This window comes from Anticarsia gemmatalis, chromosome 4 (assembly GCF_050436995.1).
Source record: "Anticarsia gemmatalis isolate Benzon Research Colony breed Stoneville strain chromosome 4, ilAntGemm2 primary, whole genome shotgun sequence".
Taxonomy (NCBI): domain Eukaryota; kingdom Metazoa; phylum Arthropoda; class Insecta; order Lepidoptera; family Erebidae; genus Anticarsia; species Anticarsia gemmatalis.
The window spans coordinates 9,552,855-9,568,632 of NC_134748.1; the positions used below are offsets into that span (position 1 = coordinate 9,552,855).

At 35.3% G+C, this 15,778-nt stretch overlaps 1 protein-coding gene across 1 annotated transcript; it reads left to right on the plus strand.

Moving 5' to 3' along the window:
- Nucleotides 1–35: 35 nt before the first annotated feature.
- Ack (activated Cdc42 kinase) lies at nt 36–12,659 on the plus strand. Its single transcript, XM_076113653.1, has 10 exons — nt 36–411; nt 574–824; nt 1,053–1,470; nt 1,748–1,949; nt 2,300–2,495; nt 2,911–3,036; nt 3,436–3,512; nt 7,445–7,672; nt 8,032–8,163; nt 8,301–12,659. The coding sequence occupies exons 1-10, from the start codon at nt 325–327 to the stop codon at nt 9,389–9,391; spliced, it is 2,808 nt and encodes a 935-aa protein (XP_075969768.1). The 5' UTR covers nt 36–324; the 3' UTR covers nt 9,392–12,659.
- The last annotated feature ends 3,119 nt before the right edge of the window (nt 12,660–15,778 follow it).

Sequence of the window (15,778 nt, forward strand, 5' to 3'; positions counted from 1 at the left end):
GAAAAATGTAACTGTCATTTACGGGTAAATAAAAGTTGTCTTGTCTGTGTGTGTCTCGTCGTATTCTTTTTACTTGCGAAACAATTTATTACGAATTTATAAATCTTATTTTGTAAATATGGTTAGTTAGTATTTTTTGTAACACGAACGTCTTGTAATGATTAAACATTATTTGATGTATTAGAAGGTATTTAAGTAGTAAGCATAATCCAGGTTCTGTGAAGTAACAGGCTAACAGCCATTCGGACACTCGCATCCTCCGTAACAACTACTTCCTGCTCGAGATGCGTTTATTTTATCCACAGTGGTGAAGAATAATTGAAAATGGAATCAGGCACGGACTGGCTTTGTGAGATTCTGCAAAACGTTCAACTTGAACAATTTTATTTGCCAATCAGAGATCAGTTACAGGTAAACAAGGTTTTATTTACAAACTATATTTTATTTACAAGCTCCCCTTTGCATCGTGGGGTCATAACCGGATCATACCAGTATTGAACACATAGACTTGTCACAAGAAATTGTTAGTATATCACTATTTATAAACAAACTAAATAAACAATAATATTTTAGATAACAAGACTAGCACATTTTGACTATGTGCATGCTGAAGACCTTGAAAAAATAGGCATCAGCAAGCCTGGTGTCCGCAGGCTTTTTGATGCTGTGCGTAAAAAGAAATTGCAGCTGTGGAACCGGAAGTTTTGGAACAAACTCTTTGGTTCATCAAGCTCGGTGTCTAAGGAGAAAACTGACCTCTCAGTGAGACAAGCACCACAGGCTGAAACTAGAACTACATGCATTATTTTAGAAAAGGATATTGTGTAAGTTGGAAACTTAGTTATTATTTTAAACTCTTTAATTATTATCAAATAAAATATACCTAATCATAGTTTATTATCTAGCCTGAGTCAGCAATGTTTATTCATAAAAAACACTAAAGACCTAGTTCAGGGATATTCTTTTTCCATACAATTTTCCTTGTAAATTCTGACTCATTATATTACCCAAAGTTGTTTGTCAAGGTGTAAATATAAAATATTTCATTTTAGTTTACATAATGAGCTTGGTACAGGCTCATTTGGTGTTGTCAAGCGAGGGGAGTGGAGAATCTCTGAACAAACATCTCAAACTGTTCCTGTAGCCATTAAAGTATTGAAAGCTGATGCATTTACACAGCCAGGCATATATGATGACTTTAGAAGAGAAGTAGAGGCTATGCACAGTTTAAAACACCCTAATCTTATCAAACTACATGGTGTAGTGTTCCATCCTCTTATGATGGTGTGTGAGTTAGCCACCATGGGTGCTTTACTGGATTATATTAGAGCCCAAAATGGCAAGGTCTCACTTGGCTATATATCTAAATGGTCAGAACAAGTGGCTGCTGGCATGGCACATCTGGAAAAACATAGATTCTTACACAGAGATCTGGCATGCAGAAATATTTTATTATCTACTTTAGATTTGGTAAGTGTTACACTAGATTTGTTTATTACCTAAATTTATTCCAATTCTAAACAATGTAATATTGGTATGTAAAAAAATATTTAAAAGATTATTTGATTATAAATCTGTAGTCCAGTAGTCTCTTAGGTTATTGATTTTGAGGCAAAGGTATCAATCTATGTAGTCTAAAGTACTTCCCAGTAAATGACCTTGTAACAAGGTCCAAGATTTACCTTGTAATATCTTTATTGATCTTGTTTCACTATCATTATCCTGTTAATATTTGTCTGTGTGTCAGGTGAAAATTGGTGACTTTGGTCTGATGAGAGCTCTTCCTGACGCCGACGATTGCTACGTGATGAGCGAACGTCGTCGTGTGCCGTTCCCGTGGTGCGCTCCTGAGTCACTTCGCAGTCGACAGTTCTCCCACGCCTCTGACGTATGGATGTTCGCCGTCGCCCTCTGGGAAATGTACTCATTCGGAGAAGAACCATGGATAGGTAACAAATATAGTCCAACATGTTCTGTTTTAGAGAATTTATTGTTTACTTGCATCATTGTCTAGGAAAACAATAAACATCGCTCATACAATACAAAGTCTACTAAACAAATAAATCATTCATTAGAAAATATTGTGCTATGCAAAATTGTAGTTAGACATATTTTACTACATGTAATACAAAATGATGTTGAGTAACATTGCAAAACGTTTTGTGCAAGCGATGTTCCGTATTTTACTTACAAGGCTTGAATTCTAAGACTAGAAGTACATAAGTTAGTGGTAATAAAACATTATTATTTGTATTTCCTAATATGTTTCATTCTGTCACTATTGCATGACCTCCTTCAGGCTTAAACGGCTCGGAGATTCTTCGGCTAATAATGCGTGAAGGTCAGCGTCTCACTGCACCGAACGCGTGTCCTCCCGACGTGTATATGTTGATGATGCAGTGCTGGGATCTCAACCCTAAGGAGAGGCCCACTTTCGCAGGCATACAGCGGTATATGGAAACTAACAAGTTCGAAACTGCGATTGCAGCACTCAGGTAATAAACGAAGATATCCTGTTCGGAAATGGTCATTGTTTTTTTCTCGTACAGGAAAGTCGTTTTCTGCAGCTGCTATTGTGCAATATATAGATAGTCGAAAAGTATGGGCATCAGTGCTAATAAATAGTGCAAAATATTGTAATAATGCTTAAAAGAATGTGATCTCAATATCGTATATCGTATTAGATCATAATCTTTCGTGCGTTTCAAACACGCCCCCAATTTCACTATTTGACTTATTGATACATTTTTGATAAGCAATTGTAGAACATTATACTGGTTTTCTATATTGACATGACAGAGTTTATAATGAAAAGCGCTTATTAAACAACTAATTAGGCATCTCTTTGTTGTCTGTTCTCACTAATTAATTATGTAAAGCGTAATTGTTGATCAAGTACTTTCTCCGCAGTTACCGGCGGCCGAGTAAGATGACAATAGACGCGGGCGACCCTATTATTCTAATAGATAAAAGACCTGAACTGCATTGGTGGAAGGGACAGAACCAAAGGACCTTGGAAGTGGGATTATTTCCTAGGTAATATAACACATTATATTGCTTAACATACACTTTTAGAAATTGAATTGAATAAACATGGTTATTTTGAAAATGATGTGACTATAACCAACAATCAAACAATAAAAAAACTGATTTAGATACAATGATTCTACATAGCGTCGTTGGATTCGTCTGCATGACTGTCAACTGGGCGTGTGCCACGTTGTATGGCAATGCTTATGTGTTGGACTAGAAAAAGACCAGCCTTTTTGTTAATATTATATTAGTTTTATTGTACTAAATGTGGTTACAGAGACTTTAACATACCGTTAAACAAAGTAGCTGTCATTTCGCATGCTACTGTCAACAATTAGTCACATATCAGTGTAGTTGACATCTAATACAAATGTATATTCTAACGTGTTCTTTTATTTTCAGCACTCTAGTCACAAGCACTAAAAGTAAAGTTATCCCAGCAACTAAGAAGTCACAAACATTGTCACCAGTGCAAAGAGGTATTGAAACTATTATTGTTGTATTAAAAATTATTTTGACGAACTTCGTGTTTAGGCGAAAGGAAAGACAAACTCAGTGATTATTTCCTGAAAAGCCTTAAAAGGCATTCAAAATTATTACCTTTTTTAACCTATACTGTTCCATAGTCGGGCAAGGTCTCCCCCAAATTCCTCATTGTATGTATACTTGTTAAAAATTCCATCTATCCATCTATCTATTTGACTGACATCATTGACACAAGGATTTCAAGTGTTTTATTTGAATGTTTCGTAAGGTTAGGACAATGTCAATCGGATCCATGTGATTCTTCAAGTAGATAAACACTGCACCTTTAAATTAAATATGTAAACTGACGATACTTCAAGTGTGTATTAATACCTCGCCCTTTTTCGTATTGTTGATAACTAGGACGACATTGGAGCTGATTGGGTGATAGATATCTACTTACTACTCACAGGGCTCAAAGGAAAAGAAACAATGAGATCTGAGATCAATATTTCGTTCATGACGCACACCTGATTCGGTCTTCGCTCAAAACTACTTGATATTCAAACAGCATCATAGCAAATTTATAAAAAGATCTAGTAATACTCCAGCTGATAGACTATCTGATATTTATCCAGGAGTAGTTAAACTGAGCCTTAATCGTATTCTTAGTTAACGTCATCATTAACAGTATTAAGCCTCACGCATTCACTTTTATGATTCGCCACGTGATAGCTGACGCGCACTTTTACTTTTTTACAAGAAAGTAATATTATTACATAGATGGTTAAACAAACACACGTCAGACTTTAATGTTATTATACGTATTACGTATTTTGCGTATTGTACTGTACGAGCTCGTGGCTCATCAGCCGCGCGGATCGATGTCGTAGGTTAAGTTACGCTTGCTGAGGTTGTTCTGTGGATGGGTGACCCTATTATACATACCGAGTTCCTCCGTGTTTCGGTACGCACGTTTCAAAATTTTTGATACTCGTATTCAGAAACTTTTAAGTTTAACATTCAGTCTTCCCGGGGGTATATTATAACCCAGGCAACTGAGATCCGATAGGCAGTCGCGGTATTCAGATGCATCCGGTGAGACTGGTAGCCCACTCCAACATTGTTGGAAGAAAGGCTAGGCTAATAATGATTACGTATTGTATTGGCGGCTAAGTGGTCATTTATTATGGGCTTTGATGACTAACATCAAAATGTTATTATAATTTTATGGACGTCATTTCAATCTTGTGACGTTAGTAGTTGGCAGGATTAATGGTCATAATAAGAGTCAATTAACTCGTGATCGCAAATCGTTAACGTGGATATAAACCAAATTTATTTATACACTATACTCTTTAAAATATAGCTTGATTAAAATGACAGTTCTAAGCAAAACAGATGACACAACTTTGTAGTGACGTCTCACGAGTATTACAATTTGAAACACGAAAAATCTGTCTTGTCTAGCATTATAACTATTTTTTAAATACATATCCTCAATAAGAAATCAGAATAATTCAGTACAATCAGCCTTTAAACTAAAAATCAGTACTATTTTCTTTAGTCTTAAAAATAAACCTAATCATTTTCAACCTCTCTACAAGGCTACGTCATGTTGCAAAAATTTTAGTGAGGAGACACAGTAGATAAGAGTAAATCGACTGATTAATCGTTAATCGCGAAGTACACTTTGATACTATTTGTGACCAAGAATTAATAATTAATCTCCAAGATTGTTCCAGCGATTCTGATGATACCGATGAGAATGATACTGATTTAGGATGCGCACCATTAGCTGCGCATCCTATATTACTATCATCCTCATCCCTATCATCAGAATTGCACCATTAACTGAATATTTTTTTTTAACTGTTTTCATTGTTTTATTTAATTGATCCTAATTAATACTAAACTAGGAGAGGTCTCCGTGCGGTGTTAAAAGTGGGGCTGGTCGTCCTATACGAATTTGCTTAAACAATAAGATTCACAACAACAATTCGTAAAAAGCTAATTCAAAAATAATTGAATCGAATATAATTATTTTAGATTCGATTTTTTCGCTATCGATTTTGATCAATACTTCTACAACCCTAGTCAAAACAGTTTGACATCTGCCATTCTAATCAAGCTATATTTTAAAGAGTATAGCTGACCCGCGCAATTTCGCTTGCGACATTTAAGAAACAATGGGTGAAATTTTTCTCCATTTTTGTAACATTTTTTACTGGTACTCTGCTTCTATTGGTCGTAGCGTGATGATATATAACCTTTCTTGATAAATGGGCTATCTAACACTGAAAGAATTTTTCAAACAAACAAACAAACAAACTCTTCAGCTTTATAATATTAGTATAGATAATCATATAAAACCCATTTTTATTATATGAATGTGACCGTTTTACTTAGAATATAATATTTATCCCTGCTTAATTGAAGGCGACTCTAAACACATAATCGAGGATTGCTACTTTCTTAACTGAACTCACATATTTTTTTACATTTCAGGGGATTCTAGTATCCTTTATTAACGAACTGCAAAATAGTCATTGTTCAATAGAGTTTTGTACAATTATTTCTAAATTACACCATAACTAATCTAAGGTTTCAATATCGCGCCAATATCTTATGAACGGCGTAATATCGTCGCAGAAGGCATTAGCATTGAAAATCTCTAATCTGTGACTAAGTGAACATTTTATCACTAGTGACTAATACATAAACATAACATATTGTATCGTGTACGTGAGGCCAGTGCAAACATATCACACCTGGTATTATATACTATACAGTATATACACATGTATATACGCAGTTTTATATACATACTAGCGGACCCGGCAGACGTTGTCCTGTGTAATAAATTAAATATTAATTAAAAAAAACATTATCCAGCAGACAAAATTGTGAATCTAAACCATTCTCAGATCCCCTTGAACACACAAAAAATTTCATCAAAATCGGTCCAGTCATTTAAGAGAAGTTCAGTGACATACACACTTACAGAAGAATTATATATACTTATAAAGATTACAATTTATACACTTCATGTTATATAACAAACGCCTCTGTCCAGCCAGTCTGTTTGTTAGTTTCAAACTTAAAAACTACAAAACGATTTTTTATACGATTCTCATCATCAGGTAATTAAGTCAATTCAGTAATCCGTGACAATAAATTATGTGTTTAAATTCTTTTAGATTTTGTGCAAAGAGGGCGTAATATATTATGATGATCTTGTTGAAGGTGGTTAATAAATTGTTTGTCTCTATCAAATGGGAAGTGTATAAATTCTTAAGATTTGAAAATAGTGTGAAATATTCATGTTGATTTTGTTAAAGATTTGCCTGTCTGTAAATACCTACCTTGGTTTTGTGTATTGTTATGGCAGAGTATTATCGCTAATATACAATATGTTAGACCAACATATTATTGACTTAATTTATCATATTCAGCATGTGACACCTCTATTTGAAATATTATGTCATGTGCCTGATTTTTAGTTATCTGCCGTGCCTTTATTTCGTCTGGTGACTGTTACATATTGTATGGGTGTGTTGTGCGATTACAAAAATATTATGTTTTACTATAAAAAAGTGTGTATTTTCTAATAAACTGTAATATCGGCAAAATTGTGGTGAAATACTTACGTAGCAAGCTTTAAGGAAAGGTGATATGGCGTTGTTTTAAAATTGTCGTAGTACTTATACCGTTTTACTTTGCAGATAGATTATTTATTCGTTTCATATTTTACAAAGCTTCCTAGCCATTTTTACGACTTAGGCGGGTCTTAGGAAGTCGGAAGACTCGTTACTACATCTTTTTGAATAGTCTATATTAATATGACACAATGACACAATATCTTAAATGGATTTTTATGTTACCGTCTCATGTATAAACTATACTTTCTATTATAATTAATTCAAACTTAATATAACTGTTACAGTTCAACCATCAACTCCTCTACCATCAAACGGTGTATCGGACGACTCGGCGGTGATCCTTCGCAAGCGACGCACGATCGAGTCCACTCAGCCGCCCACCACTCGCGGCGGCAACACGGGCAGCAAGCACTTCAACTATAACAAACTTATCAACGATCGAGTCGCCGCTCTAAACCAAGACCGAGCCAACAGAGGGACAAGAGAGGCGCATTCTAAAAGTTTGAATCAAGGTATTAGAACTTCCTTATCTATTTGACTTGGAAATCTGTTCGCTTTTTAAGGCTTATTTTCCTCCTACGCTTACGTCGGTGGAAGATAACGTCGGTCTTATATTACACATAACATTTGCCGCGTATGTCAGAGTCGCTGTCCCATAAAGCATTGTATTATGCGATCGACATCATCTTAGGAGAAAACCCATTTTTTTATTGGAGCTTCTTTACCCACAATTTAATATACTGTATCTCGTGAATGAGTGACTAACTGCTGATGCAAGAATCTGTGACACTTTTGTCTATTTATACAATATAAAGATAAAGTCCTTAAAGTCTGACGTAAAGAAAATAACGGTTTGTTTTATTACTTTCAGTAAAAGAGGACATTTTAATCGATCTGGACCTGCCGCCGTCGACAAGACTGAGCACGCCTACTAAGAAGACAACGCCAAATAGTCAAAACGCTGTGTCCTTACTAGATGAACCCATTGATGTACCAGAGTTAGGTAAGAACGATATACTGGCATACTTCATTGGAGTGTGTCAAAAAAGTAATGGAAAGGCCTATATACTAGAATGAATGAATTATTTTGTTATAAGTGCAACAGCGCAGAAAAATAATATAAATTTGTGTAAATTCCAGGTCTCGAAGCAGATTGGGGAGATCATAGCATAGAAAGTCTTCCCGGTTTGTCAGCGAGTTCGTTCAGCGCGCAGAATTACTCTAATTTATATGGTGCTAAGTCATTAGACAATCTCACTACACCGCTACACTTCAGTAGCGCGCAGTCAACCACACAGCAAGACCCCTTCGACACGACGCAGTTCTGGCCCACCAACCAACAGACAACACCTAGACCTAATTATGAAATAACTCTCAAAGAAACTCCAACATATCAAGAATCTCACAGATACGCCTCGAACAATTACTCCGCCTCCACGAGCGCGGACAACTCACATATCTATAATAATACGCCATCTACTAGCAATAATACACTACAAAATAATTCTCCTTACGGTACCGTACCCACTTCTAACTACGCAAAGACTAGCACTCTCTCGTTAGAACGAAACGCCGTTCCCAGCGTTTCGGCGTCGCTCGCAGAAATGTCTCTGGACGACAGAATCTCAGAGTCTTTGAATCTCAGAACAAAAAGCAATAACGGTGAATACCTGTATGCGGAGACGGGGTACAACGCACCTTCTACTTCCGGCGCACCCGCGAACAACGCTTCCGAAGATAGTAAATACCACGATATTCCCCTCTACAAAAACTACGATATCACCCCAGTCCAACAACAGTTCATACTAGAGACGAAGGACTATTACACTAAACTGTCTACGCCTACAAAGACTAACACCAACAACGATTACGAGAAGAACATCTACGTGCCCAAGTACGAGGAGGAAGCCGAGAAGTTGCGAAACTTCAGCGAATGCGTCGAGAACTCGAAAAACTACTCGGCCCTCAAGTATCAGAACGTCGGGGATTTCAATCATTACTCCAATTATGCAGTCGGTTACGGCACAAGTGCGGCTTCGACGTCGCACGGCGCGGTTTACGACGAGGTCAACGACACGGCGAGTAACTTCTACAGCGAGATCGGCGACTCCAGCCCCGCCGTGTACGCGGCGGCGCCGCTGTACTCCAACGCCAACCTGTACGACGAGGTGTACGAGGAGGCCGCGCCGCGCCCGCACCGCCCCGCGCCGCCCTGCCCCCAGCCCAAGTGATGTACCCCGGGACATTTGTTACAGTAGTTAGTTAAGGCAGTAGTTATACTATTAAGTTACCGAGAGATATTGTCTTTGTGCCTTTTAATTCATAAACACAAAATTGACTGACCGATTCATTGACATTTCAGAATGCGACGCAGTAAAGTAGACAGATATTTTATGCCCGGAGAAATATTTAATGTTTATGGAAATAAAGTACGATCCGACCGATATTTTCCTACTACGTTACGTTTGATATATATAATGGCGTTCTGAAATGTCAATTTATAAAAGACTGATGGCATTTCAAAATCGACCCCAGGATATAAACGTCCCTATTTAATGTCATTAAAATTGTAGTGTAGCCAATTGTAAGTTAAATCATGAAACCCCACTATTTGATTAATTATTTAATTCATTATTTTGTATTTGCTTCAAAAATTTCCATCGTGTGATATTTAATTCCGACATTGAAGTGTTTATCACTCCCACTTTATTTATGCTACTCACCTTGTACCACTAAATTTGCTCGAGCACTGACAACGAAACGCACTGTATGTATGTGTATAGCGACAAACTACGAACGCAATCTTCCCTGTTTATTTCATAATACATGAAACTTGGACACGATATATTTTTGCATTCAACTATGATATTATTTTTACCTACAATACTTGTTTAGAAACCTCGAATAATATTACTTTACTGTATTTACAAATTTTGTGGAGTGTTATTTTTTACAAAGTCTAGTGTAATAGTGTAATACACATACTCATAGGTGCAGGCAGCTGAAGTATGTTTGAGTATTTTCAAACATAATAGTTTAAATATAAAAAGAATAACGCACTAAATTTTTAAATAAACTTAGATCTAAATTTTAACTATGACAGTATTAGATATCTCGGAAAAAAGTATCGGAAATATCCGTTTAAAATCCGTTTTTTCTCTTTCGTATTAATTTGAGATTAAAAACTGAGAGTCATTTAAAGACACTGTCTTGAAGCAACTTTAAATTAACGGATTATTAAAAGTCTGATTTATTTGATTGATCTTCGTTTAAGATTCGAGCGTTATTTGATGTAAACAGTTATTTTTCCGAACTTTTTATATACTAATAATTATTTTTATTTAGTAGGGGTGTTAAAACAAATTTGTTAATTTAAAATTCCCCAAATAATATTAACATCAGTTCAGATATTGAAAATATTCAGGACTGCCTACTCTAATATACTTGTACTCATTATGTTAGCTCTAATATTGCTCGAATATTTATAAAATGCTTAATAGCAGTGGTCATTTTCATTTGCAATTATCATAGATGTCAGTTGTCATTTGATGAGACCATGATGGCCTGCTGTTACCTGCATGGGCACGAAGTGATGCGCATAACAGAGGTCTTACTATTATTAACGAAAAACAAATATTCGTTGAAATTTCGCTTGTTTCTTATCACAGTTGTATCCGTTAGAAAATGTATGATACGAGAATATAAGGCATGCTTTTACGATACTGCCTCCTCCAGGCCAAATAGAATATGAAAAAAAAGATAAAAGAAACACCAAATTTCGTTTTCACGAGTCATATAGGCCCTCTGAGCACGCTCTATGCGCCATGTCGACCTTCGTTACATCCATTGTATGATACAAGTCTAATACAAATACAATTAAAATGAGCTCTGTCGTACGTGCTCTCGAAACTTTCAGCTTTCGAAATGTGGTATCACTGCTATTAAATATTTACGAATATAATGTAATGTATCTTGTGCTATTTATTTAGTTAGTGGATAGAGATCGGACAACATCACACGGTGCCTCACCAATAAGTACCTGTTAGTATAGTTATATGGACAAGAGCTATGACGTCATCGTCACCATTGTAAGTCATTTGTTCGTATTTATTTGTCGTATTTGTAGTGAATAAGTAAAACTAGTTGCTGGAACAAAATTTAAATATGTTCTTAATTGGAGAAATGTAAATTGATTTTGGGAATAAGGCTTGCTGCATGCATATTCTGTTCGACATTAGTCGGCCTAGCCGGGCGACGAAACCAAATATGTGTAGTCGAACCCGATCGGCACAAGCCGAACAAGTGAGTCGAGTCGATTTTGTTGTTTGATAAATATTGCCGAACCAAATATGTGTGTTGCAAAGCTTTAACGACAACATGTGTCAGTGTATTCAAATGACCTAATCGTGTTTAAAATGATAGGATACGGTTATTGATAAAAGCCGGAATCATTGCCCAATGTAAAGGAAATTATTACGATTATATGATTAAATTTCTCAATGTTTTGTTCAGTTGTCCTTTAATAATTTATAGGTAATTCTTATACTGTTTTTTTTATTATTGCCAAGAAATATTATAATTGTTTAAATGTATGAAACTAACATGTAAAATCTTATTTAATAATTTGTCAATTATAATGCAAGCTCTATTAGAATTTATTATGTATGGAAAGGAGTGTTCAAACTGGAGTGTAAATTGTTAAATTGAAATGTTCTCAAGTATAATGTTAAGTTATAAAGGGGTCGAAAATGGCCGGAATGCTTGAATTGCTTCGAGAAAAGAATAGTACGGCCGTCACATTTTTTAGGCCAGAACACAAAATTTGTTAAAATGTTTCTAGAAAAAATCGAAGTGTCTATGTCACTGCTGTAAATGGCTTCCGCACGGAAACTGCACGAACATTTCACATTCGTAACTTAGAACTTATCAAACGCTTTGTAAACTCGACCAGTGTTTTGTACACATCAGTGATATTCAATCATCTTGTTATGATAACTTTCCTTAAAAATCTGTCAAATCGCAAACATTGGCCATGTTTTACCACGTCTAAATATGCTCAGCCGATAGAATTTTGATGTTTTCATATATCATCTGTAATTTTATTTTGCAGATAAACAACCAGCTCTTATTCTCGAAAAGTATGTTTTGTTTTATGTTGCGAAAATAAGAAAATATAGTAGTCTTTTTTCATGATTAAAAAAGTTCAACGCGTTTTCTTGCATTGTCTTTTTTTGAATCACTTCTACTGTGGTTTAACTTTTTTTTAATAAGACCAATGTATTTTATGGAAGTTATGTTTATGACGTCACAATTCTTTAACAAGAGATTATGTACCTAACTGTTTAAGGTACCTAGAACTACGATACTATAAAGCCGTGTGTATATAGCGAGTACGGAATATTAACCTGATTGAGTGTAGAACATGTATAAATGTACAGTTCTTGTGTAAATAAGCTTCACTATCATCTCGGATGACACTAATAAAAGATCTTGTTGACATCCTAATGCTGTTTTTTATTCATCACTAGCTTCTGCGTGAAAGGATTCCCCGTAGTAAAAAGTATCCTGTGTTAATCTAGCATATAAACTACATGTGTATCAAATATAATTAAAACTCCGCTAAGTTGTTTTCGAGAAAGAGTAAAAAATAGACATCCACCCACCTTACGAACTTTCGCATCAATGATATTAGTACGAAAGGATAAAATATCCATTTATTTAATCCACAAAGTATTTCCAATGCCTACATCAAACTAAGAATCATATTTAATAATGGAATCATTCTACAATTAGTAATCATACTGCATTTTAAAACACTCACTATATAGCTACAGTTTGGCTTATTGCGATAAAACCCCCTACAACTACTTATGCATGTTTTAAGGTCAAAGATAAGCACTAACTAAATGTACCTAAGTCAGTAGTTTGGTGTACACCTGTGGAGCCCACATTCATTAACTCACTCCATAGAATACCGTGGGCGTATTTAAAGCGACGTAACTTGTAATCTGAGCCCGTTCCCTATTATAAGTTTTGCAAGTTCTGGCACCGCAGTATTCTTTGGCTAAGTATTAAAATTTACGATCAAGTAAAGCTACGTACTAGGATTACCTTCAGATAAAGTTTGTTAACATTTTAGAAAATTTAGTACCTAGTTACTTTTTACTATGCATAGTGTACTAGATGCGTACCTACACTTGCTTTATTTCCAGCTTTTTATACATTGGTGAAGGTAACGTTCTACCGTTATTATCGCACCTGAAATTATCTCAATAAAAGATGTACCTACCTTGACTTGAATCTTAAAACATCGCTCTCGTCGACTACTTTGCTACCTGCTTATATTTGCGATATTAGCATAGCAGATATGAGTATTTGCAGTAATCAACAAAATAGGTAAAGAACGAGTGTGTCCTCTGTTACAACAAAACTGAACACTTACCTACTTATAAACTACTACCATGTAGTTACATCGGCAATATCGGCATGTTTTTGTTCAACGGAGAAATAAACGAGAAGTACATGCGTACATACTATGTCCCTATCAATTTAGATTATTATTATTATTTACTAAATTTTTAGGATAATATATAGCAGTGTACCCTAAGTATATTGGGCACAGTTCCAATCTCAATAGCCCTGACCGACCGACCTGACGAATCAGGAATTTCCAGGCCGAGAGGTAACTCAGTATATTTGCCAAGAAAATTCAATACATAATTCAATGACAACACATTTTTCGTTTGCAACAATTGAGTGCTACAAGAACGCGACATGGTGAAATAATCGTAACTAAAACGGTCCAGTATTTACTTTTTCAAACAGAGAAAGTTATATTTATAAAAGTTAAGTTGCAATTAGGTACAAATAGACCGTGTAATTCAGTTACACATCGGTAGAAACAGATTATCAGTAATAAGTGCTCATTTGCGGAGTCGCCGGTGAATGATTAACACTACATTATGTACCTATTAGTTTTAGTCTATTCACGTTGCTGCGTTAAGTGTAAATAAAAAAAATACCAACAGGTTTCTTAGCTCCTATATTCTTTAAATGAGCTAACCCTAAGAAATGCAGCCACAAACCTCCCGAAAATCTTAAAAGGAAGAAAATACTTAATTTTCTTTAGACGCATTGAATCACGTCAAACGAAACTGAATATGAACTTGAAACCTGAAATAACCAGATAGGCTAAAGTTATCATCACTAGAATGTATCAGAGCCCTCAAGAAAATGTTCAGAAGTAGATACGTGGGAGTATTTCCAAATCGCCGTACTCCTGAGCGAGCTCTTACTTCGCCCACGGTTTGCGAGAGAGGGTAATTGACCTCACCGCAATTTCATAATTAATAACTACGTTTTATAAGTACACTCTTGAGGGTGCCTCATGAATTTGTAAGGCAAGATGGGAGTTCTTTTAGCGATATTTATCTATGTAGCTTATGATTTCTTTGGCATTCCCTACCCCAATCGGAAAAAAGTGTGATTTTACGTATGCAGGTCTGTATGATTTATACACGGATACGGGTATATAAGGATAAGGTAAAGTCCTGATAAACACGAGTTTGGATTATTTTTGTGCACTTGGTATTTGATTGTCTTTCTTTCACTTTACGACTGTCTACAGGCCCTTCAAAATAAATATATGAACTTAATTAAACCTTGTATTTTCCAAAGTTTTTTCATTATTTGAAACAACATAATATATGTCACGTAAGTACTGCAAGGAGTTTTTCATTCATTCTGGTTATCGTGGGATTAATTCTTAAAAAAGAGAAAACAGGAGTTTTACGAAGGGGAGTTTTCTTTGATACTGTCGCGTTGCAACCTGCATATAAAGTAGGTACTCGATAAAATGGAAGCCGTAGTGATGCAGCGCTAATCTGATACGTTGATTAATCCGTAGAAGAAAGCTACGACAACAACGCTACGAGACGAATATAGAACGACACGTTTATTGTGAGTTTGAACAAACATTACCGTACACAACAAACATAATAAATTATGGAGATTTATTTCATTATTTTTCAGAATTGGGTACTTCGTAAATACAAAGATTTTGTTTACAGTAAGTAAGTTGCGTGAAAATAATTTTCTCTGAAGTATTCAGAGCGAATTTTAGTCAACAGTGTGAGTATCTACATTCTTACAGGACATTATTTGTGTCACAGACCGGAAAAGTCTGTACCTACTTATTTATAAACAGTTTTCTTTTGCGAGTTTTCCTTGTATTTGTGTTACGTTCGCACAATTTTTGTGCGTGTTTACCTACCTATCTATTGAATATTTTTGACATCATTTTCTGTTTATTTTGAAGTTAGTTTACCCTTCAGAGTAGCACGAAAACGATTTGGAAAAATATTCTGTCTCACTACAAAATCTGCAAAAAAGAGATTCTTTACATCACAACAATACCTCCTGTCTATGAAACAGTGAAGGAAATCTTTAAGAAATTCGCGAAATAAAATGAATGGATCTGAAATCTGAATGTCGCTTTCAATTTATATTGTAACTTCTCATTGTATACTCATAACGAAAATTTCTTTTGATCTCATTCCATTCAGGTGTAATTTTATTCAGGTTCTTACCTGTTATAAAAATAAGTAGGTAGCTAAAAT